The sequence below is a fragment of the Pseudophryne corroboree genome, chromosome 2, assembly GCF_028390025.1.
Source record: "Pseudophryne corroboree isolate aPseCor3 chromosome 2, aPseCor3.hap2, whole genome shotgun sequence".
Taxonomy (NCBI): domain Eukaryota; kingdom Metazoa; phylum Chordata; class Amphibia; order Anura; family Myobatrachidae; genus Pseudophryne; species Pseudophryne corroboree.
The window spans coordinates 47,986,512-48,011,601 of NC_086445.1; the positions used below are offsets into that span (position 1 = coordinate 47,986,512).

Consider the following 25,090-nt stretch of genomic DNA (forward strand, 5'->3'; position numbering starts at 1 on the left):
ACGGACTGTCTGACGTGCCTACTTGGATGCGGTCACTCATATAATCCTCCACCATTCTTTCAATGGGGAGAGAATCATATGCAGTGCCAGTAGACGACATGTCCGTATCCGTAATCGTTGGCAGGTCCTTCAGTCCGGACCAGATGTCAGCATCAGCAGTCGCTCCAGACTGCCCTGCATCACCGCCAGCAGGTGGGCTCGGAATTCTGAGCCTTTTCCTCGCACCCCCAGTTGCGGGAGAATGTGAAGGAGGAGATGTTGACAGGTCGCGTTCCGCTTGACTTGACAATTTTCTCACCAGCAGGTCTTTGAACCCCAGCAGACTTGTGTGTGCCGGAAAGAGAGATCCAAGGTAGGTTTTAAATCTAGGATCGAGCACGGTGGCCAAAATGTAGTGCTCTGATTTCAACAGATTGACCACCCGTGAATCCTTGTTAAGCGAATTAAGGGCTCCATCCACAAGTCCCACATGCCTAGCGGAATCGCTCTGTGTTAGCTCCTCCTTCAATGTCTCCAGCTTCTTCTGCAAAAGCCTGATGAGGGGAATGACCTGACTCAGGCTGGCAGTGTCTGAACTGACTTCACGTGTGGCAAGTTCAAAGGGCAGCAGAACCTTGCACAACGTTGAAATCATTCTCCACTGCGCTTGAGACAGGTGCATTCCACCTCCTATATCGTGCTCAATTGTATAGGCTTGAATGGCCTTTTGCTGCTCCTCCAACCTCTGAAGCATATATAGGGTTGAATTCCACCTCGTTACCACTTCTTGCTTCAGATGATGGCAGGGCAGGTTCAGGCGTTTTTGGTGGTGCTCCAGTCTTCTGTACGTGGTGCCTGTACGCCGAAAGTGTCCCACAATTCTTCTGGCCACCGACAGCATCTCTTGCACGCCCCTCTCGTTTTTTAAATAATTCTGCACCACCAAATTCAAGGTATGTGCAAAACATGGGACGTGCTGGAATTTGCCCATATTTAATGCACACACAATATTGCTGGCGTTGTCCGATGCCACAAATCCACAGGAGAGTCCAATTGGGGTAAGCCATTCCGCGATGATCTTCCTCAGTTGCCGTAAGAGGTTTTCAGCTGTGTGCGTATTCTGGAAACCGGTGATACAAAGCGTAGCCTGCCTAGGAAAGAGTTGGCGTTTGCGAGATGCTGCTACTGGTGCCGCCACTGCTGTTCTTGCGGCGGGAGTCCATACATCTACCCAGTGGGCTGTCACAGTCATAAAGTCCTGACCCTGCCCTGCTCCACTTGTCCACATGTCCATGGTTAAGTGGACATTGAGTACAACTGCATTTTTTAGGACACTGGTGAGTCTTTTTCTGACGTCCGTGTACATTTTCGGTATCGCCTGCCTAGAGAAGTGGAACCTAGATGGTATTTGGTAACGGGGGCACACTACCTCAAGAAATTGTCTAGTTCCCTGTGAACTAACGGCGGATACCGGACGCACGTCTAACACCAACATAGTTGTCAAGGCCTCAGTTATCCGCTTTGCAACAGGATGACTGCTGTGATATTTCATCTTCCTCGCAAAGGACTGTTGGACAGTCAATTGCTTACTGGAAGTAGTACAAGTGGTCTTCCGACTTCCCCTCTGGGATGACCATCGACTCCCAGCAGCAACAACAGCAGCGCCAGCAGCAGTAGGCGTTACACGCAAGGATGCATCGGAGGAATCCCAGGCAGGAGAGGACTCGTCAGAATTGCCAGTGACATGGCCTGCAGGACTATTGGCATTCCTGGGGAAGGAGGAAATTGACACTGAGGGAGTTGGTGGGGTGGTTTGCGTGAGCTTGGTTACAAGAGGAAGGGATTTACTGGTCAGTGGACTGCTTCCGCTGTCGCCCAAAGTTTTTGAACTTGTCACTGACTTATTATGAATGCGCTGCAGGTGACGTATAAGGGAGGATGTTCCGAGGTGGTTAACGTCCTTACCCCTACTTATTACAGCTTGACAAAGGCAACACACGGCTTGACAAATGTTGTCCGCATTTCTGTTGAAATACTTCCACACCGAAGAGCTGATTTTTTGGGTATTTTCACCAGGCATGTCAATGGGCATATTCCTCCCACGGACAACAGGTGTCTCCCCTGGTGCCTGACTTAAACAAACCACCTCACCATCAGAATCCTCCTTGTCAATTTCCTCCCCAGCGCCAGCAACACCCATATCCTCCTCATCCTGGTGTACTTCAACACTGACATCTTCAATCTGACTATCAGGAACAGGACTGCGGGTGCTCCTTCCAGCACTTGCAGGGGGCGTGCAAATGGTGGAAGGCGCATGCTCTTCACGTCCAGTGTTGGGAAGGTCAGGCATCGCAACCGACACAATTGGACTCTCCTTGTGGATTTGGGATTTTGAAGAACGCACAGTTCTTTGCTGTGCTTTTGCCAGCTTGAGTCTTTTCATTTTTCTAGCGAGAGGCTGAGTGCTTCCATCCTCATGTGAAGCTGAACCACTAGCCATGAACATAGGCCAGGGCCTTAGCCGTTCCTTGCCACTCCATGTGGTAAATGGCATATTGGCAAGTTTACGCTTCTCCTCCGACAATTTTATTTTAGATTTTTGAGTCCTTTTTTTACTGATATTTGGTGTTTTGGATTTTACATGCTCTGTACTATGACATTGGGTATCGGCCTTGGCAGACGACGTTGCTGGCATTTCATCGTCTCGGCCATGACTAGTGGCAGCAGCTTCAGCACGAGGTGGAAGTCGATCTTGATCTTTCCCTTTTTTTGGAACCTTAACATTTTTGTTCTCCATATTTTAATAGGCACAACTAAAAGGCACTTCAGGTAAACAATGGAGATGGATGGATACTAGTATACTTATGGATGACGAGCGACTGCCGACACAGAGGTAGCTACAGCCGTGGACTACCGTACTGTGTCTGCTGCTAATATAGACTGGATGATAATGAGATTAAATTAAAATATATATATATATATATCACACTAGTACTGCAGCCGGACAGGTATATATTATGTAATTACGGACCTGCTGGACACTGTCTGTCAGCACTGCAGACTCCTAAAGTAAGCTACTAGTATCAAGAAGATAGAAAAAAAAAAAAAACACGGGTAGGTGGTATACAATTATGGATGGACGAGCGACTGCCGACACAGAGGTAGCTACAGGCGTGGACTACCGTACTGTGTCTGCTGCTAATATAGACTGGATGATAATGAGATAAAATTAAAATATATATATATATCACACTAGTACTGCAGCCGGACAGGTATATATTATGTAATGACGGACCTGCTGGACACTGTCTGTCAGCACTGCAGACTCCTAAAGTAAGCTACTAGTATCAAGAAGATAGAAAAAAAAAACCACGGGTAGGTGGTATACAATTATGGATGGACAAGCGACTGCCGACACAGAGGTAGCTACAGCCGTGGACTACCGTACTGTGTCTGCTGCTAATATAGACTGGATGATAATGAGATAAAATTAAAATATATATATATATCACACTAGTACTGCAGCCGGACAGGTATATATTATGTAATGACGGACCTGCTGGACACTGTCTGTCAGACTCAGCACTGCAGACTCCTAAAGTAAGCTACTAGTATCAAGAAGATAGAAAAAAAAAAACCACGGGTAGGTGGTATACAATTATGGATGGACGAGCGACTGCCGACACAGAGGTAGCTACAGCCGTGGACTACCGTACTGTGTCTGCTGCTAATATAGACTGGATGATAATGAGATAAAATTAAAATATATATATATCACACTAGTACTGCAGCCGGACAGGTATATATTATGTAATGACGGACCTGCTGGACACTGTCTGCAGAATGCGTTTATAAAAACACCACACGACGAGTGTTTAACTTTTTCAGGCAGACAATCACAATATACTGGTGGTCAGCAGACAATCACAATACTGGTGGTCAGTGGTCACTGGTCAGTCACACTGGCAGTGGCACTCTGGCAGCAAAAGTGTGCACTGTACTTAAAATATGTACTCCTGCTATAACTGCTCCCCAGTCTCCCCCACAATTAAGCTGTGTGAGCAGTGAGCACTCAGCACAGTCAGATAATGATATACAGTATTACATATGATGCAGCACACTGGGCTGAGCACAGATATGGTATGGGACTGTGTCACACTGTGTATCGTTTTTTATCAGGCAGAGAACGGATTCATTAAACTGGTGGTCACTGGTCACACTATCAGCAGCAAGTAGTACTCCTCCTAATAATATGCTCCCCAAAATTTGTGTCTCTCTCTAGTACTCTAGTCTAAACGGAGAGGACGCCAGCCACGTCCTCTCCCTATCAATCTCAATGCACGTGTGAAAATGGCGGCGACGCGCGGCTCCTTATATAGAATCCGAGTCCCGCGATAGAATCCGAGCCTCGCGAGAATCCGACAGCGGGATGATGACTTTCGGGCGCGCTCGGGTTAACCGAGCAAGGCGGGAAGATCCGAGTCTGCCTCGGACCCGTGTAAAAAGGCTGAAGTTCGGGGGGGTTCGGATTCCGAGGAACCGAACCCGCTCATCTCTAATGACAACCACTGTTTTTGAAACATTGCACATGGAAAACATAAATATAAAACATAGTCCAAATTAAAAAATTAAAAAATGTCCAAAAGGAAAACATTATTGCAGGACAATTCAATGACACACCAAGTCCAAACTACACATGCAAAATATACTGGAAAATAACACATGACATACAATACAGTAAGATGTTACATTGGCTTTTGTATAAAACATTACCCAAAACAATGTATTTGCTGACACACACTTGAAGATGGGAGTAATATGCAACGTGACATGACACACATTTAAAAAAAAAAAGGTCATAGAATGTTAATGCAAATACACATGCTCACCATTCTTCCTGGGCCTATCTGAATCCCGGACATGGGTTGCAGAGACTACTTCAGGAGGTATTACACTCCGCATGGGCTCCTCATACTCCAGATATCTTGCAATATAGGGCTGCCCACCACCGGGTTTTCGAGCCGACTTCGCCTCCTTGGCCATTTTGGACTTGACACGTCGCTTTATGTCATAGTACCGTTTGTGGCACGTGTCCTCCGTCCGCTTGACCACCCCCTCACTATTCACAGCAGCAACAACTTTCGCCCACAACACCGTCTTCCTCCATGTTGGCACCTTGGCGGACTCAGGCCCAAATAGCTGCCGCTGATACTTCATCAGCTCACGCACCAATGCCACATTTTCAGCAAAACTAAACTTTACATTCCGCCCAGTCTTAGTAGTGGTGTGTGGCTGCGGAGCTGTCTGACTGTCACTATCACTTGAGGCTGCTGCAGCAACCTCACCCACCTCCTCCACCTCACTAACACTCACCTCCTCCACCTGACCGACCTCCTCCCCCTCACTCACACCCTCCACCTCACCCACCTCTGAGTCACACATAATTGTGTGTCTAAACACTTAACACAGAAAAAAAAATAGACAAACAACACACTCCTCAACTACCACTACACAACACACACACACACACACACACACACACACACACACACACACACACACACACACAAACACTGACAAGGGACTATAAAGAAAAATAACTTGGACTAAAAATTAGACAAAACCACAAAAAACAAGACTACAAGAATGACAGGACGACTTTCAAACACAATACCACACTCAGAAATCGCTACAAACACTCCTCACCAAACCACAAAGTCACCTACCTCCACAGCTCAACCTCCCTCCTCCTCACCACTAACTAAACCCACGAGGTGCGGACGGTTTGGGGCGTATTTATATGGTTGCGCACAGACACTCCTACATCTGAAACACAACCAATCACGAACGGGGATGAAAAACTAAACTAAAAGTGAAAATGCGGCCGGGGTCTTAAAAAAACCCTGCCGCGTTTAACTTAGAAAAAATACCGGTAAAAACAACCAAAAGACGTACGCAAATGACAATGACGGCCGAGAATGGTCAAAAAAAAAACGACTGGCATCAACATCTGAAAACACGAAAACCATAAAGTCGACTGCTTCGTAACTTTGCGTATATGGTTTCAAAAAGTTGCATGAAAATGCACCAGATACAAAACGAGTTTAAACACTACACAAACCGACTCAAACACGAATATTAGTAAATTTTGCCCCTGGTGTCCTGTCTGGAAGAGACGAAACAGAAACTATTTCGTATCTGCCAGGGACGACTCAAATGAATCAGTGCACAACAACAAGTCATCAACATATTGTATCAGCACCGACCCATTCTCAGGCTGAAAGGACTGTAAACAGTCATGCAGAGCTTGGGAGAAAATACTCAGGATGTCACTCGAAACCTTGGGAGAATCAGGTCCATGTATTGTACCCCCTGTGTGAACGCAAAAGATGAAGAGGAAACTGAAGTAAACAGAATGGAGGTTGGTGACAGATAAGTTTGTAGAGGTGGAGAGGATTTTATTAAAGTGACAACTGGATTGGGCACAGGGAATTGATTGACTACTTGGTCTACTCCCCTTAAAGCTTGTGCTTGCTGTGTCACTACTGGGACTACCTCAGCCATCAATCCAGTGTCCTGTCCATCCTAAGTTCATAGGGAACCCGGTATCTGTGAGATAATTTCCTCTACCTATGATGGACATGAATCTAGAACAGTGGAATGCAACATTAGTCTTTGAGGAGTATCTAACATACCTTGTACTTCCTGAGCAGGAGTACAATATATGTATTTCACATTTCAATTTACATAACAAAATCTCTGTCGATTAAGTTAGTCAGGGGCCACTGCTGCTAGGAAAAAAAGAAAAAGGGTTTAGCATCATAGAGGCCCAATCGTAACTTCTGCAGGTTTTGTCAAAGGGTAATGTTGCACTTCTCTCATTCCTCCCATTTGCCGAATTAGTGTTTACCAGTGATCTTATCCTGATGAAGAATTTTCTAGTACTGCAAAAAAAAACAAAAAAACAACAAGCTTCTTGGTCATGCAAAGTATTCATTCAATCCTTCTCATCCCGTATTAAGGGTCTGTACATTGTCCAACAAACATTTCCGAGCATATCTTGACTAGGGGCATTACTAGAAATGGATACTTCTTATGTGGTAACTAAAAGAAATACCCGGGGGTTACTCTATCTCTGTCCGCTTTCCTACTGGTAAATACTAATGTGTGGACAGGATATTCTCCATTTATGACATTACTTTCTTGTTTTTTTTTATTTTATTTTGGGGTTTTACTATATATACGTACTTGAATGACTCCATATTTGCCATTTCCACTGGTCTCAGCTACTTCCCCTGCAGGCTACTGCTCCTCTTTTACCGGTTGGATACTCCTCTGAGTGCATGAGAAATGGCTGAAACCAGTCAGGTCGCCTTCTCCTCCTAAATAAAACTTTGACATTCATTAGTACATATATAGGTTACATTCTTGTTTTTCATATTTTTATTTTTATTATTTTCTATAGTTTGTATGCTGGCAGAATCTGCTTCCACATCCACATATGGCAGTGTACTTGCTTTCTCTCTTTTCTACTTATTTATTGTTGCTACAAGTTCAAACAGTTCTTGTTTTCGTTCTTGTCTTATATGACTTTGATTAAACATACTACCTGCAATACCTCAGGATCAAACCCACCAACTCTAGGAAATGATGCCCTATCATCCACTGTCATTCGCACCCATTTGTCACAAAAAGCCTCTCTGTGTGGACCATACTTTCCACACATTATCCTCCGGACGTTTTCACACAGTACGTGCCTCAATCCTCAACTCTCCAGCCTGAACCTTGGCTGCTTAGTGCCTCTCGTATGCCCATTTGGCTCCCATTGTGGGCTTTTTCACAACACACCAAATGACCCACGCGATACGACGGTGAAAAGTCCTTACCTCCGCTGGCCAGTACCACGACTCACTCCATTAATGACCCCCGTATACCCAGACTAGGCTCCTACCAGACCGCTCAGCACTGGAATTATTGAAGCATTAACAGAATCAATACAACACCTCTTCCAGTGGACGTTAAAAGCCTGTTGGAATGTTTTCCTGAGAGAGAGTCAGTGAAAAATTCCTTTTCGGTAGCTACCCGCTGGAATTTTTCTTGGGTGAGAAACAACTTATTGATCACCCTTTCAAGTGAATGTCCACCAAGGAGATTTCCTGAGGAACTCAGCGAAAAAACCCTTTATTTACAGAAATCACGTCTGCGTATGCTCTACACAGCGCGTATGATGACATAATTGCGTGAAATTACACAAATGGTATCACGTTGCGCAGCGTATCACACACATAGATGTGCGGTCCAATCGCATGGCCTACAGATACTTGTTATCTATATGCCCTACGATTACAGGAGTCGAAATCACAAACTGCGTTCCACAGCCAGAGTGTAACACTATAATACTTCTACACGTTGTAGTACGTGCCTACTTCCTCAATACTCTACACGTTGTAGTACGTGCCTACTTCACGATCTATTACACTCCTCTACACGTTGTAGTACGTGCCTACTTCGTTAATACGTAAGTTGCGACCCTTTCACGCCGCCAAGGCTCTGCCAACTCAACGTCTCTCACGGGATCCCAGTTTCTCCGGGGTTCAATACATCCACAGCTACTTTCAGCACACACTAATACACAAGATTTTCTGTACAGAAAAATATCACTCCCTTTGATCAATAGCTTGTCCAAGAGGTAGTACACTTTAAACAAAATATTATAGTAATCTGTTTTTAAAATCGGATAGTTACTTGCTATTGTATAACTATGTCTTCTATCCCGCCTTTAAATGTATTCCTATTGTGTGGTTTAAACTTGCGCTCGCTACTTCACGCAACCTTGCGTAAGCATGCAACCATGCACGTCCCTGCGCCACGTGCGCATTCCTAAATGCTTACCTCACATACCATACCATGTGTATACCGTGCGTTCGCAACTTAATATACCACACTTATCACGATCAATGTGAGCAAAATTCTACTGCTCACTACACAATACTCTTTTGTTCCTCATACCCAATTGAAGTCGCCCACAAGGGTAATCCTCCATTGAGTGCTTACTTAAACTTTTAGGCCGGTACTGCGTTTTGTGTGTGTTTTACAATTTACCCACTTAAACATATACACATAATGTATAACAAATAAATGTATCCGATTCTATGCAGATCTATAATGACTATTGACTATAATTTAAATGCTATGATTCAGATTGGATAGTTATCTTGCAGAACATACGCTGATATAAATATCCATTTTATATAATTATATATATATATATATAATATATATACACCACTTGACTCTACACTTCTATGAAACCCCTCACCCACCATATGTATTCATAAACACATACTGAATGAATGTAGTTTCTCCAAAGTCTCTAATTTGCATATCAACAGAGGTTCATAATATGCTTGTACTAGTGGTTGAACAGGTTAATTAACATTTCAATGCCTATCTTGTAGCAACCAGAGAGTTAACAAATCCTGAGGAAAAAAACAACAACTTTATATATGTGTGTAAGTCTTACATCAAGTATTCATCTAGGCCCAATTGAAACTATGGCATGGGTTTGTTAAATTAATTGGTAGCTTTTAAATGGTGTTGGATTTGTACATATTTATTGTTTATTTGTGACAAAGGAAACTGATTGTTTTAAACAAACTGAAAGTCAGCTGTTTGCTAGGTGGATAGGGTGACCTTCCTAAAATGGCCACTGCTCCTCCCCCTTATTCACAAGCCATGTGCTTGAACAAAATGGAGGACAGACCATGTGGCTAGCTCTTTTGTCACAAACAAATCACAAATTATACAAGCACCGGACGTTTGTTACTTTAGGCCTGGGTTTAAAAGTATATCATACCTATGCACCAACTTTTAAATGCTCTTTAAATTTACTTAACAGATAAACAATCTAATCTGAATCAAACACAATGTGACTTATTTGAACTTTGTTTTGCAACAATAAAAATATGCTGTAGCATTTTCAAATAGTGCATTTCTTTGTCATACACAACAAAGAAATATATATTGTTCCTTGAATTTCATATCAGTGCCTTACTGATAACACAAAAAAACAAATGGAATGTGGTTCAGCAGCATATAGTTGCGTCCATCGTTAGCTGGTAGACCACAGCGGCGTCTGTACAGTGCACCATTAAGTACGTGATATCGCGGACGCTGCCCCCAACTGAGAAATTCAAATTATTTCTAATAAATATCTAAAATGCCAGCGTTAATATATGCAGCGGACGCAAGGCGCATCTTATTACCTTATACGATAAAAGTGCGCTGTATGTCGCAAACACTACATCCCTTAAGAGAAAACAAGCACTCGCACACATTGTATGAGTTCCAATGCTCAGTGATGTATATATTTGATATTAAAAGGATATGTATACAATATATCACATGTACAGTATATATCATTCAGTTATAATGTTACAATTACACAAGAAGCAGATGGTTACAAAAGAATCCATACAGTTACAACCAGCATACAATTACCATTTCCCTCAATGCACACTTTTCTCCATCTTTGGATCTGCCTCAACAGCAGCTACACAGAACAACAAAAAACAGCATCTCGAACAGCAACCAGCAAACAGAACTTCTTGTGACTGGAATCACCTATACACTGTGTATATTGGGGGAGTAAATGTCCGGGACTGAGTCTTCTGTTATTGGTCCAGGGGAGGGAACTTTCTCATTCATGATGTGTTATTGGTCAGTTCATATGCAAGCAACGTCCAATTTGATGGTGTAATTACAGGGGTTAGCCACTGGTTTCCTGTCCATCTGCTTTCCTTTGTTATCATTAGAAAATTGTGGCTTCATATTCATACATTCAATCATAACAACTCATTGCAATGTGCTACAATCTAACCACAGGTATCAAATTAATCCACACATTCCTCTGATTATTTTGACACCAGGCATGACATGTTTATCTTGTTTCGTTCCATTAATACATATACATGATATTATACTCCATTATATCATTTAAAACATTATAATGTCTAGTGCTTGACATGTTTAATTTATGTGTGGTATGAAATATGTGTTGAATATATCTTTGTGGCGTGTCTGTGTTAGTGCGTATGCTACCATATATCGCTGTGCGCGCTGCGTGTATTCGTGAGCACAGCCATTAATCCGTGTGGAGTTTGTATGTTTTCTGTATGTAATATTTTTGACTTCGATAGGGCCTTCTTTATTAACCGATGTTTGCCTATGGGGTGCGCCATTTCGTGAGCATTTTTCGAGAAATTTAGCACATTCCTGCACAGGTGTATAGAGGCAGGTACAGGCAAGGTAACGCTAGCACACTACTTAGATGACTTTTTGCTGGAAGGGCGGGCGCATACCACAGAATGCAGCCAGCTACTCAAGTCAGTGCAAGTGCTATTTCATACATTTGGAGTGCCCATAGCAGAGGATAAGACTGAAGGGCCAACCACGAGGCTGTCTTACCTAGGTATAGAAATAGACACAGCAGGCAGAGTATGCCGCCTGCCAGAAGACAAGGTGGTGCGGCTAAGGAGCCAGATCGCAGAATTTACGCTAGCGCAGAAATTAACACTGAGGCAGCTACAGTCACTGCTAGGGCTCATGAACTTTTCCTGCAGGGTGATACCCATGGGAAGAATTTTCTGATGGAAGTTAGAGAGAGCCGCAGCTGGGGTCAGGAAGTAGCACCACAAGATCAGGCTGTCAGAGGAGCTAAGGCTAAGGCTAGAGCTAAAGGTGTGGATGTCGTTCCTACATCATTTCAATGGTATACGCATCTGGCCAGCGCACCCAGTGTCCAGCAGGAAGTTGCAACTGTACAAGGACGCGGCAGGCTCCGTGGGTTTTGGGGCGTGCCTGGAAGGCGAATGGTGTGCAGCGTGTTCGCCGCAACATTGGCACAGCAGCGGGCTGTCAAAAAACCTATTGTTGTTGGAATTGTTTCCCATAGTGGAGCTATGGGGAGGCATGCTGGCAGATAGAGAGATTATGGGGGTAATTCCAAGTTGATCGCAGCAGGAATTTTGTTAGCAGTTGGGCAAAACCATGTGCACTGCAGGGGAAGCAGATATAACATGTGCAGAGAGTTAGATTTGGGTGTGGTGTGTTCAATCTGCAATCTAATTTGCAGTGTAAAAATAATGCAGCCAGTATTTAGCCTGCACAGAAACAAAATAACCCACCCAAATCTAACTCTCTCTGCACATGTTATATCTGCCTCCCCTGCAGTGCACATGGTTTTGCCCAACTGCTAACAAAATTCCTGCTGCGATCAACTTGGAATTACCCCCTATATTCTGGTGTGACAACCTAGGGGTCGTTCAGGCAGTCAACAAGCAATGCGCCTCCTCACCACCCACAATCAATCTTATCAGGCACCTAGTGCTCCAGTGCCTACACCATAACATTAACTTTAGTGCCAAACATGTGCCAGGAGTGGACAACACAGTAGCCAATGCCCTGTCACGAGGCAAATGGAGAGCCTTTAGGGAAGAAGCACCGCAGGTGCAGCCACATGGTCTAACCTGTCCACCTCAATTATGGCATATTGTCGAGACGGCATTAGCAGGCTCGTAATGGATTCCTTAGCCCCGGCAACGCGGAGGAGCTACAGGTCGGCATGGGTGAGATGGGATGCGCACAGGAAGGCCAGGGCGAGAGGGCAGAAAGAGGGCAAAGGTCTGCTAACATTGTTTTTGTGGGATATGTATAAAGAGGGGAAGTCCAGGGCGCAGGCCAGAACAGCGCTATCAGTGATCGCCTTCTTCTGTAAAGTGGCGGGCCAGGAAGAGTTCACAAGGTGCTTTACAGTCAGCAGAATTGTGAAAGGCTGGGGTAGGCAGAGACCAGCCAAGCCGAACACTAGATGGCCCATAACCGGGCCAATACTTCAGCAGCTGCTGCAGTCGACGGCGCAAGTATGCAAAGATGGTTTTGAGGTAGCTCTGCTGAGGGTCGCGTTTGCCATGGCTTTCTATGGCGCGGTCAGGGTAATCGAGTTAGTGGCAGCTTCAAAGAATTGCTTCACATCAGGCATTTTAGCGCAGAACGTCTCTATAAATGGGTCAGTGGTGGTCTGCAAAATACACAAGTCGAAAACAGACCAGCAGGGTAAAGGGAAGTGGGTAAACCTACAAGAAATAGAGGACGCGACCATATGTCCAGTGCGGAATACATGCGGCACAGAAGGGAAGGGGGAAAGTCCTTCCTAGCTCATGCTGATGCATCCCCACTGACCATTTACCAGTTCAAAACCTTGTTTAAACGTTGCATCACGATGAGTGGTTTACAGACGGAAGAGTATGGCACGCACTCCTTTAGAATCGGAGCAGCCACCACGGCATCAGAGGCCGGTTGCTCAGAGGAAGCGATCAAGAGTATAGGCAGATGGCAGTCGGCATGCTACAAAAAGTATATTCGGTCTAACAAAATACAGGATTCAAAGAAACACCTTACCCTGCGCAGAGGGTCTTCCTCTTCTCGCCAATGTTGAATTTGGAAGACGGAAGGGATGTGCCTTTTCCCCTCCTTGAAAAAGGGCCAGGGCTAGCCACGGACCCAGGGAGGTTTTGGGTTTTACCTTCCGCCGGGGCACCCTCTGCGCATATGTCTTAACCGTCCACTAACATACCCTACCTTCCTCACCCACCAATAATCTTGTCCGAACACAGCATCCTTTGTCTTGCAATGTTATTTTGGGAGTACCTGGGCCACACAGAAGGAGTGTGCTAATCATCCACATGTTCTTTGCAGGTAGGAAGGAGGAAGTTATAAAAGAAGTTTAGATGCTCGGTCACTCTTATATACACTAGGCAGCCAGGGCAGAGGCAGGGAAGCAGAGGGGCTCCAGGTCTGAAACAATGAACATACGCTGGCTGGGGCAGAGGGGTATGAGATGGGATGGCATACGGGCAAAGGCGCACCAAGCAGAAAGGAGCTTTGGTCCTCCGGGGCTCATCGTTATACACCTGGGCGGCAATGATATAGGCAAGAGGAAATCTATAGAGCTGATACACGGGATTAAAGAGAACCTGGCATACCTATTACGCCGGTTCAAAGGGGCCAAAATAATAAGGTCTAACATAGTACCCAGGAGACGGTGGTCTGATTCCCTTGGAGGGCCAGCACTGGACGAAGCCAGGAGGAAAATCAATGCAGCAGTCGGCAAGTTCATTATTTCAGAAGGGGGCAGCATAGTCAGGTATGATCAAATTCAATTTCACAAGACAGAGTTATATAGAGCAGACGGAGTACACCTATCCGAGGGCGGCCTAGAGCTGTTTAACGCACAGCTGATGGGGGCAATAAGGGGTTGGTTAGGGTCACAGTAGGGGTGACGGGCTACGGTTCGCGGGGAACGTAGCATTGGCGGAAGCGCTCCAGGCCAGCCAGTAAGGACGCTGGCACATCCGGGGAGACACCCTGCCCCGGCGAGAAATAGACTGAAACACCCGGTACCACCCAGATGGGGGGCTGGGCCAAAGCCCGGTGAGGGGGCGGAGGTGAGTTCTCCCGGGCCTATGCGTCAGGGGGCAGAGTAAGGGGGGGTCCCTGGGCGGTTACCAGTTGCAGTTTGCAGTTGCGAGGACGGGACCCCCTGCCCCCGGGTCGGTTACACGTTTGTTAAGGTTAAGTTGTGAGAAGAGCTGGGGACCCGCAGTGCTATAGAGGCCACCAATAGTTTCAATCAGTAAATTTATCCTCAAATTTAATAAACTGTGACCTTTTTTAATTCGCAAACGTATACAAGTCTCCGTCAGCTTATTTCAGATATGGGAGGGGGGGCGGGGGTGAGCTGGGGAAATATTTCGGGGAAAGGGAAAGGTTGGGAAGTGTCAAGGGGGCATCAGACGATCTGTGGTTTAAAAACAATCTGATCTGAACTCTAATTGCAGGAAGTGAGGTCAGTGCTGAGGTGAATAAATATCAGGCACAGGTTTCTAAATCACATATCCTGATCCTGTTTTCTGCATGTGCTCCTACGTGTGCTTTACTCTGATAGCTGCAGTAAGTATATTTTTTTAAGTTGGATGCATGGTTTGAAACTTCATATATATACTTGAAATGGATTGCACTTTGTATAAATTATATTTATTTTTCTATGTCTACTAGTATATAATATATATTTAGTGGACTGTAGTGCTAGTCATAGCACTCTGCTCATTATACTATGAAACTTTGTTAATCACTTGGTTGTAATATTATAACAGTACAACAATTAGCCACAATTGATGGTATATGTAAAGTTAGTCTAAATAGATATATTGTATCTCACACTGTAATTTAATGCACTGTTAGACCAATTGTATATATGGTAAATGACCCACAATAAGAGGCAATATTGTTAAATATATTTTAGGATTTTATCCAGAGAGAATATCTGTGATTACACAAATTGCAATCAGGCTTAGTATAAAGAGTCGAACATTCGTAGAGCAGGTTTTCATAACACTTTTTTGGGCTTGGTATGTATAAACTATTTAAAGGACACCGTATCTGATAGCTCCCATTTAAGAACATGCCTAATTATTAATAATATCCATAGGTTCCATTGCCCTGTAATTACTTTGGGTGGATCACTTTTAACAGAAATACTGAATTATGTATATGGAATGTTGATGTCCTTATTAAGGAAGGATGTTTTTCTTGGTATGTATTCCTCTTCTATGTTAGAAAAACTCCCTCATACTAAGAAGTTTTAATTTATATATCTGACCACCCGTTTTACTTTCATAATGATACCATATATGAACCCCTGAGGAAGTCATTTTGACAAAACGCGTTGGCTTAAATCAGCTACGGTTTCAGTTCGTCATCACACCCTTTGAGCTCACACCTGTGAAGGTGAGGGTGATTCTTCCATCTGTTAAAACTGACAAAGAATCTCCTGGCTGTATCTAGATGTATTGTTTTATAATGTTCACGTGAAAATTTTATTATGTACTTTTTAATAAAAGGTTTTGGTATCATGTCTAATTAGGCCTTTGGCCATTTTTTGGGGGTGTATCTCTGGTGTGAGGGTATATTTGCAGGTGACATCATATGTAAAAACCCACACCTTGGAGTATTGTTCATTGAACACATATGAAAATCAGAAAGTACTGAATTCAAGCATGTAACAAGGCTTTACTAAGTGCAAGTGGTTTTTGTTTGTCTAAATTGTTTTCTGGGAGTCCACTAACAGGGGCTCTCTCCAAATTGCTTCTGGTGATTTTAGCGCAAGTGTAAAAACTTCTTTCTCTGTGTGTGTGTGTGTGTGTGTGTGTGTGTGTGTATGTGTGTATATGTATATATATGTGTGTGTGTATATGTATGTATATATATATATATATATATATATATATACAAACAGAAAATTCAGCACTCACCATAGCAAGCTCACTTATCCTCACCAAATCAATAAATAAATTAATGATGGGGTTTAGTTAGCAAATTGGCCAATGCACAGAAGCCTGCAAACCAATTGCCAAGGTACCCCACCTTCTTGCAGGTCCTACACTATCACAGGATCTTAAAACCTGGCAACTGTTTCACACATAATATAACTGCAAATATGCCTACTTGGTTTAATGTGCACCTGACAAATACCTTATGACTTGTAAAGGTACATTAGTCACCTGACACTGGCTGATAAATTACTAAGGAACAGCTGACACACAGTGAGTGCTGAATTTTCTGTTTGTATTTATTTATGTAATGTGGTCATGGGCTACACACACCCCACCCTACAAGTGATAAGTGCAGTCATGTACCCCGTTTCTGGGGTGGCGAGTGCTGTGGTTTTATATCTGTTTGTATATTGCAGGGTTAATCTATGGTTAACTCTTATTAACTGTGGCCACAAGATTTTTGATGCTCACGTATGTAGACTCAATTGTCCTAAACCTGTGTCAGCTGTTCCTTAGTAATTTATCAGCCAGTGTCAGGAGACTAGTGTACCTTTAAAAGCCATAAGGTGTGTGGCAGGTACACATTAAACCAAGTAGGCAAATTTGCAGTTCTATTATGTGTGAAACAGTTGGCAGGTTTTAAGACTCTGTGATAGTGTAGGACCTGCAAGAAGGTGGTGTTATGAACCACAAGCAGTGGTTCATTCCTGTTTGCTTTCTGTTTATAAAGGTGGTGTTATGAACCACAAGCAGTGGTTCATTCCTGTTTGCTTTCTGTTTATAAATTTCATGTTATAGTTCTGTTTGCATGCCAGGATTTCTATGGTACTGGTTTAGAAGACTCTTGTTGGCCGCCGGTGGTGAGTCTGTGTAACTGCAGCATGTTTCTATGTGTTAAGCCTCACCTGTCAGATATTTGGTCATTATGTGGTGAGTCTCTGTACTGCAGTCTGGCTCTTGTCTGTGTACCTCACCTGCTTGTATTCTTGCCATTACCTTGTACCTGGCTTCCAGTCATCCTGATTGGGGTGTGTTCCCTTTTCTCCCAGCTAGCCCTGCAGTCTAGTGCTGGTGATAGATGTTTCGTTAAGATACCTGTGTGGTGCCCCACTGCCGTGAAGATGATAATTGTGCACCACGGTAGTAAATATAGTGGTATTGTTGTCATCCACTGGGCAGTGAATTTATTGTATCTAAAAATCTGTGCTGCATGAACAATAGTCTGGGGGGACCCGCACATGGGGGATATGGAGAGAGACTGGCCCTGCACGAGAATAAAACTGTTGGGTCCCGGCGGAAGGATACGGGGACTCGGGGGAAAGGAGGTGAAGGGGAGTGAGGACTGGTCGGTTGGCAGTTGAGCAACGGATGAGAGAGGGTCTGAGCTAACGAAGCAGGGGAAGTGCTGTAAGGCTACGGAGCTTGAGGACAGGGTTTGGTCTCCCTTCGCGATCAGCGACTCTCACCCGGTGTTTGGCACCCAGCAGCAGTAGCAATGTGAGCTCTCCCTCGGCAGCAGTGAGCGGAAAATCCACGCCGGTGGGACCCGGGACGCAAGCCTCCAGCGGCGGTGGTGAGGAGCTGAGCTGAGGCGGCTGGCAGTGACGCAGAGATCCGGAGGGAGAGGAGAGGAGCGGCCTGTTGGTGAGTGACGGCCAGGGAGGCGGAGCCATCTATAATAAAAAGAAACAAAGAGTCAGCCACAGCTGAGAGTATAGGAAAGGTACCTTAACTTTATTAATCCTACAACTCCACGCAGGCACACCACACAGAGAGTCAAGCTACCTGCAAATAGCAATAAGTGCACTTATTAAACAGACTGAAAAGTAGTAAAAGACACACTGCAGTGTAATTCAGCATTGATTCAACGCGTTCATATAGTAGTCCGGAGGCAGCAATCGACACAACTAGTAAGCGTCGATAGGAGAGAAGATTGTATCGCAGTTAAGAGCTATCACATTTCCGTCAGGAATCAAGCCTCTGCTACCCTACTATGCTAACAACAAAGAGAGGGAGTCAGTGTAATACGTCCTAAAGTCAGGAGAATGAACTGAATCCGTCAAGTTACATAGATGTGCATGTCCACCCAGTGAGAGAGGAATACCAATGACTTGGTAATGGAGTGACTAATAAATACCTTCATTAAGGCACTCACAGTCATTTAGAGTAACAGGGCATTTTACAGATCTCAACAGTAAACTCTGAACGAGAGACTATAGCTTGGACGGGAATTAATTGTGATAGATCCACTGAGGGACGTCACCCATATTAGAGTGGTAACTGTATTCGTCCATCGTTAAGGACAAGTTCAATTAACATGATAAAAGTAGTACCCAATTGAACTGCATTGTGAAGTCAGACTTGGGGAGTACCGGGGACGTGATACATGTACTAATCTTACAAAGTTGTAGTACGTACATTTAACCAGCAATACTGGTCTGTTAGAGTTTTACCAAATGTTTTATGCTTGTATTCACTTATAACCGGCATGTTATTAGAGAAAGTTGGGTATCCATTTATTTACAGGCGGAATTGACAGCACGGAGTCGTGTAATAAACACGGTTACTAACTGTAAAGTTAATTATTCTGTTGACAATTAAACCGTATTGTGATGGTTTATCGAATTAATACTTATTTAACTTACCAGGAATTTCTTAAGCACCATTGCTATATCAATAAATTGAAATTAATTCTAAGCAACTAAAGGCAACGGTTATTTCTTAGGAGTTGTCCGACACACCTCTCAGCAAAGTTCTATACTGCTAAAGGTCCAGGCAGCAGGAATAAAAAGGTAACTCAACCAATCATCATATCCGTCCAAACCCGATACTTACCTGGTTTGTCACATTGTGGCGTCACGAACAGGATCCTTCGAATGGGGAAATCGGCACTGTCAGAGTAGATGAAAAGCACTGTCAGAGTAGATGAAAAGCGAACTATACTGTTACCACCAAACTCGGAAAATATCGTGTGGTGTAAGACCAGAATAGGACCCAGAGGAAGAAACTACGAAGCCATAATCGAAAGGAATCAGAGAGGCTGGACTGATTACTTCACGGTGGCTAGAAGTGTAGTAACGGTAAACCAAGGCCGAGTGCCTATACGAGTCTTAAACCCTCATAATCACCCAATTAGATTATATCGGTATCAACCTATTGCACAGATTTTTGAAGTTACGTTCCAAGATATAGTTGGCGTGGATGGCCTGGGGCCCATTGTAGCTCAACAGAGCCTGGCAACAAGCAGCCCTACTGAAAAAGAGGAAGACGGCCCCTGGTGGAAAGGAATAACTATTGGTGATCAAAATACCCCGGAAGAAGAAAAGGTGGGAGCCCTACATCTAGTATAGAAGAATGAGAAAACCTTCAGTAAAAATCCATCAGATTTCGGGTACGTGGAGGGCATTCGACATCATATTCCGACAGGGAAGGCTGCTCCCGTCCGGGAACGCCATCGCCCTATCCCACCTGCGCTATATCAACCAGTGAAGAGTATGATAGAAGAAATGAAAGCGACTGGAGTGATTAGAGAAAGTCACAGTCCTTGGGCCGCACCCCTGGTACTGGTCAAGAAAAAGGATGGAAGTTTGCGTTTTTGCGTAGACTACAGGAAGTTGAATTCAGTCACACACCGAGATGCCTATCCCCTACCACGAATAGAGGAATCTTTAGCAGCCTTGCGGTCGGCTGCTTATTTTTTCACCCTGGATTTAACTAGTGGGTATTGGCAAGTATCGGTGGCCCCGGAGGACAGAGAAAAAACGGCCTTTACTACCCCAATGGGACTATTTGAATTTGACAGGATGCCCTTTGGATTATGTAACGCTCCCGCCACCTTCCAGCGAGTAATGGAACACTGTTTGGGGTATCGTAACTTCGACATGCTCCTTCTTTACCTCGACGATATTATCGTCTTCTCCAAAAATTATCAAGAGCATTTACAGCATCTGGATGAAGTTTTCAGTCGACTCGCCAATTATGGGTTTAAACTGAAGCCATCTAAGTGCTATTTACTCAAGTCCATGGTACAATACTTAGGCCATATTGTCAGCACCAAGGGGGTGGAGCCTGACCCCGAAAAAGTAAGAGTGGTAAGAGACTGGCCTATCCCTACAACGATCCGAGATGTAAGACGCTTCTTGGGATTCGTAGGCTATTATAGAAGGTTTATAGCCAATTTTGCGAAAATTGCGGCTCCACTACACGAACTGTTGAGAAACGATTCAGGAAATGAAATAAGGAGGAATACCATCATCAAGTGGACGAATCGCCAGGATGAAGCATTTGAGAGATTGAAGACATTACTTACAGAAGCCCCACTCCTAGCTTATCCTAACTATGAGCTTCCATTTAAAGTGTATACCGATGCAAGTACTCAAGGTTTGGGCGCGGTCTTGGCGCAAGATCAGGAAGGAAAAGAAAGAGTAATTGCTTACGCAAGTAGGGGGCTAAGGAAAACCGAAAGGAATGATGAAAATTACAGTGCCTTCAAACTAGAACTATTAGCACTGATTTGGGCCGTAACAGATAAATTTAAAGATTACCTGGCTGCAACACCATGTGTTATCTTTACGGATAATAACCCCCTAGCACACCTCCAGACAGCGCGGTTAGGGGCGTTAGAACAGAGATGGATGGCCCGGCTGGAAAACTTCCAATATCGAATCAAATTCAGGAGTGGACGGTCTAATGTTAATGCCGATGCACTATCTCGACTGCCCGAAAGTCCGGAAGAAGAAGTAGAGGATCAATGGGAAGAAGTAGAAATCCCTATGTTCGGACCAGGACCAAGTAAACAACGGGTAGCGGTTATTAACCATACAGAAATCCTCATCTCTGCAGTAACTGATGACATTCTAAGTCAGCATGATATGGACTGGAAAAAGATTCAAGATGGAAGTCCAGTACTGTGACAACTCAAACAAATCATTTCTACAAGAAAAATTCCAAGCAGGACCGAACGACAAGGATTAGATCCCGAGCTCCTTCAGTTACTAAGGCATAGAGATCGCGTTAGTTATGCCCAGGGGATTATGGTCCGCAGCACTATAGACCCAAGAACCCACCAGGCTGTGAATCAGATTATAGTGCCGCAACAACAGAAGGATCAGATATTACAAGCCTATCACGACCGTTCCGGGCATTTTGGAGTCAAGAAGACCGAGACAGTCATAAGAAAGAAATTCTTTTGGGTCGGCTTACGGTTGGACATAGAGAAATGGATAGAAAGGTGTTCTGCCTGTGTGGTGAGAAGAGACGTTCAGCCGGGGCAGAAAGCACCGTTACATCCCATTTCTAGTCAACGCCCCTTGGACCTCGTAGCCTTGGATCATGTCAAGTTAGGGCCTAGTAATGCCGGATATCAATATGCCCTCATGATTATCGATCATTACTCCAAATTTATTGTAACAGTTCCGGTCCGGGATATCACCGCCAAAACCACAGCAGAAATCTTCTTGAAGAGTTTTGTCCGACCATATGGGTATCCGGAACGCGTTTTAACGGATCAAGGCCCCGCGTTCGAATCGTTGCTGTTTACAGAATTGTGCAAAATCTATGGGTGTAGGAAACTTCGGACCACCCCATACCACCCACAAAGTAATGGGTTATGCGAGCGAGCAAACCAGACCCTATTGGAAATGATCTGGTCGATTCCGTTGCCCCAAAGACTAACCTGGCCTGCGTTGTTGCCAGAATTGACCTATCTTTATAATAATATGGAACAGGCATCTACTGGGTATACACCATACTACCTTTTGTTCGGAAGGCTGGGAAAACTACCCGCAGATCTTGAGTTAAATACGATCCCGGAAGATGCCCTCGTCCCACAAACCGAATGGGTGACGGAGCATAAACGTCGCATTGAGGAAGCTAAGGAAGTGGTAGAAAGGAAGATGGAAGAAGTACATCGAAGACAGGAGGATTATTACAACAGAGATGCGCTGGCTGAACCATTACAAGTCGGAGATAGGGTCTGGAAAAAGAACAGTCAGCGTAAGAACAAATTGGATAATAAATGGGAACTCATACCATATATAGTAATTAATCTTCCCACTCCGGACACCGTTGTCTATGAGATAAAGAAGGAAGAAGGAATTGAAGGTAGAACGATAATGGTACATCGAAATCAGCTTAAGCTATGCGTATCCAAAGCAATGTCAGAGGGTGTACAAAGAGAAACCATACCCGCAATAAAAAGTTGGAAAGATGCAAACCGTTATCCTTTACGAGATCCAGTTGAATTATTACTATTTATGGGTGGGCCCTTTCCATCCAGTAGAGGAGTTGTAGATGCCCTACCGCCTGCAAGCACCCCAGTGAATGAGAACGTCATGGAACCCAAACCGGTTCAGGAAAATGAGGATGAGATCAATATGGAAATAAGCTCAAAAAGGCCGGTTAGAAGCACTAGGGGAGTCAAACCACTCCGGTTTAGACAATTGTAAGTCCACTCTAAGTATGCATGAGATATTGTATCACACTGATTTAAGTCATTAGTATACGCAGTAATTTAGGAAAATTGTAAGACATTTTGTAACTGTTCGGTGGAAAAGTAAGATGCATGAGGACAAGCATCATTTAAGTGGGGCTGAATGTGGTGCCCCACTGCCGTGAAGATGATAATTGTGAACCACGGTAGTAAATATAGTGGTATTTTTGTCACCCACTGGGCAGTGAATTTATTGTATCTAAAAATCTGTGCTGCATGAACAATAGTCTGGGGGGACCCGCACATGGGAGATATGGAGAGAGACTGGCCCTGCGCGAGAATAAAACTGTTGGGTCCCGGCGGAAGGATACAGGGACTCGGGGAAAGGAGGTGAAGGGGAGTGAGGACTGGTCGGTAGGCAGTTGAGCAACGGATGAGAGAGGGTCTGAGCTAACGAAGCAGGGGAAGTGCTGTAAGGCTACGGAGCTTGAGGACAGGGTTTGGTCTCCCTTCGCGATCAGCGACTCTCACCCGGTGTTTGGCACCCAGCAGCAGTAGCAATGTGAGCTCTCCCTCGGCAGCAGTGAGCGGAAAATCCACGCCGGCGGGACCCGGGACGCAAGCCTCCAGCGGCGGTGGTGAGGAGCTGAGCTGAGGCGGCTGGCAGTGACGCAGAGATCCGGAGGGAGAGGAGAGGAGCGGCCTGTTGGTGAGTGACGGCCAGGGAGGCGGAGCCATCTATAATAAAAAGAAACAAAGAGTCAGCCACAGCTGAGAGTATAGGAAAGGTACCTTAACTTTATTAATCCTACAACTCCACGCAGGCACACCACACAGAGAGTCAAGCTACCTGCAAATAGCAATAAGTGCACTTATTAAACAGACTGAAAAGTAGTAAAAGACACACTGCAGTGTAATTCAGCATTGATTCAACGCGTTCATATAGTAGTCCGGAGGCAGCAATCGACACAACTAGTAAGCGTCGATAGGAGAGAAGATTGTATCGCAGTTAAGAGCTATCACATTTCCGTCAGGAATCAAGCCTCTGCTACCCTACTATGCTAACAACAAAGAGAGGGAGTCAGTGTAATACGTCCTAAAGTCAGGAGAATGAACTGAATCCGTCAAGTTACATAGATGTGCATGTCCACCCAGTGAGAGAGGAATACCAGTGACTTGGTAATGGAGTGACTAATAAATACCTTCATTAAGGCACTCACAGTCATTTAGAGTAACAGGGCGTTTTACAGATCTCAACAGTAAACTCTGAACGAGAGACTATAGCTTGGACGGGAATTAATTGTGATAGATCCACTGAGGGACGTCACCCATATTAGAGTGGTAACTGTATTCGTCCATCGTTAAGGACAAGTTCAATTAACATGATAAAAGTAGTACCCAATTGAACTGCATTGTGAAGTCAGACTTGGGGAGTACCGGGGACGTGATACATGTACTAATCTTACAAAGTTGTAGTACGTACATTTAACCAGCAATACTGGTCTGTTAGAGTTTTACCAAATGTTTTATGCTTGTATTCACTTATAACCGGCATGTTATTAGAGAAAGTTGGGTATCCATTTATTTACAGGCGGAATTGACAGCACGGAGTAGTGTAATAAACACGGTTACTAACTGTAAAGTTAATTATTCTGTTGACAATTAAACCGTATTGTGATGGTTTATCGAATTAATACTTATTTAACTTACCAGGAATTTCTTAAGCACCATTGCTATATCAATAAATTGAAATTAATTCTAAGCAACTAAAGGCAACGGTTATTTCTTAGGAGTTGTCCGACACACCTCTCAGCAAAGTTCTATACTGCTAAAGGTCCAGGCAGCAGGAATAAAAAGGTAACTCAACCAATCATCATATCCGTCCAAACCCGATACTTACCTGGTTTGTCACACCTGTATGTTCCTGGTTGTTTCATGTCCAGTATTGCATCTGTGTCCAGGCCCTGTTTATTGGAATTCTTATCCTGCCTTCCAGTCCTGTTGTCCTGTATCTGCAGTCTTGGGGTTCCTGTTCCTTCAGCGTGCACCTTTACCAGTGTTGTTAGTAGCGGCTCTGCCGCACCTTACGGCTGTGGCCGTATTTGTTTTTACTTTCTGGCTTTTGTGTTTCTCTGCGGAGGTTTCCGTCATTGCTGTACTCGCCGAAATACGACGGTGTCGTGTTTGGCATCTGGACAGTGTTGCTTTTGTTACAGTTTGTCTTGGCGGCCATGCCGCACATACCTTTGTTGTTGTGTTCAGTAGTTCCCCCTATCTCTGTGTTTCTGTT

At 44.3% G+C, this 25,090-nt stretch overlaps 2 protein-coding genes across 2 annotated transcripts in view; one reads left to right on the top strand and one right to left on the bottom strand.

Annotated features, from left to right (window-relative positions):
• Positions 1 to 25,090, bottom strand: part of LOC134990033 (proline-, glutamic acid- and leucine-rich protein 1-like) — a 161,835-nt gene that overhangs the window by 99,267 nt on the left and 37,478 nt on the right. The window contains exons 2-3 of the mRNA XM_063950644.1: positions 23,332 to 23,538; positions 17,837 to 18,043 (exon numbers count right to left, since the gene is read on the bottom strand). Of these exons, the coding sequence (XP_063806714.1) occupies positions 17,837 to 18,043; positions 23,332 to 23,538 (414 nt within the window). The remainder of the gene's footprint in view (positions 1 to 17,836; positions 18,044 to 23,331; positions 23,539 to 25,090) is intronic.
• LOC134997212 (ornithine decarboxylase-like) overlaps positions 23,432 to 25,090 on the top strand; it is a 222,578-nt gene continuing 220,919 nt past the window's right edge. Inside the window, exon 1 of the mRNA XM_063951258.1 lies at positions 23,432 to 23,509. The gene's annotated coding sequence lies outside the window, so the exon portion shown is untranslated. The remainder of the gene's footprint in view (positions 23,510 to 25,090) is intronic.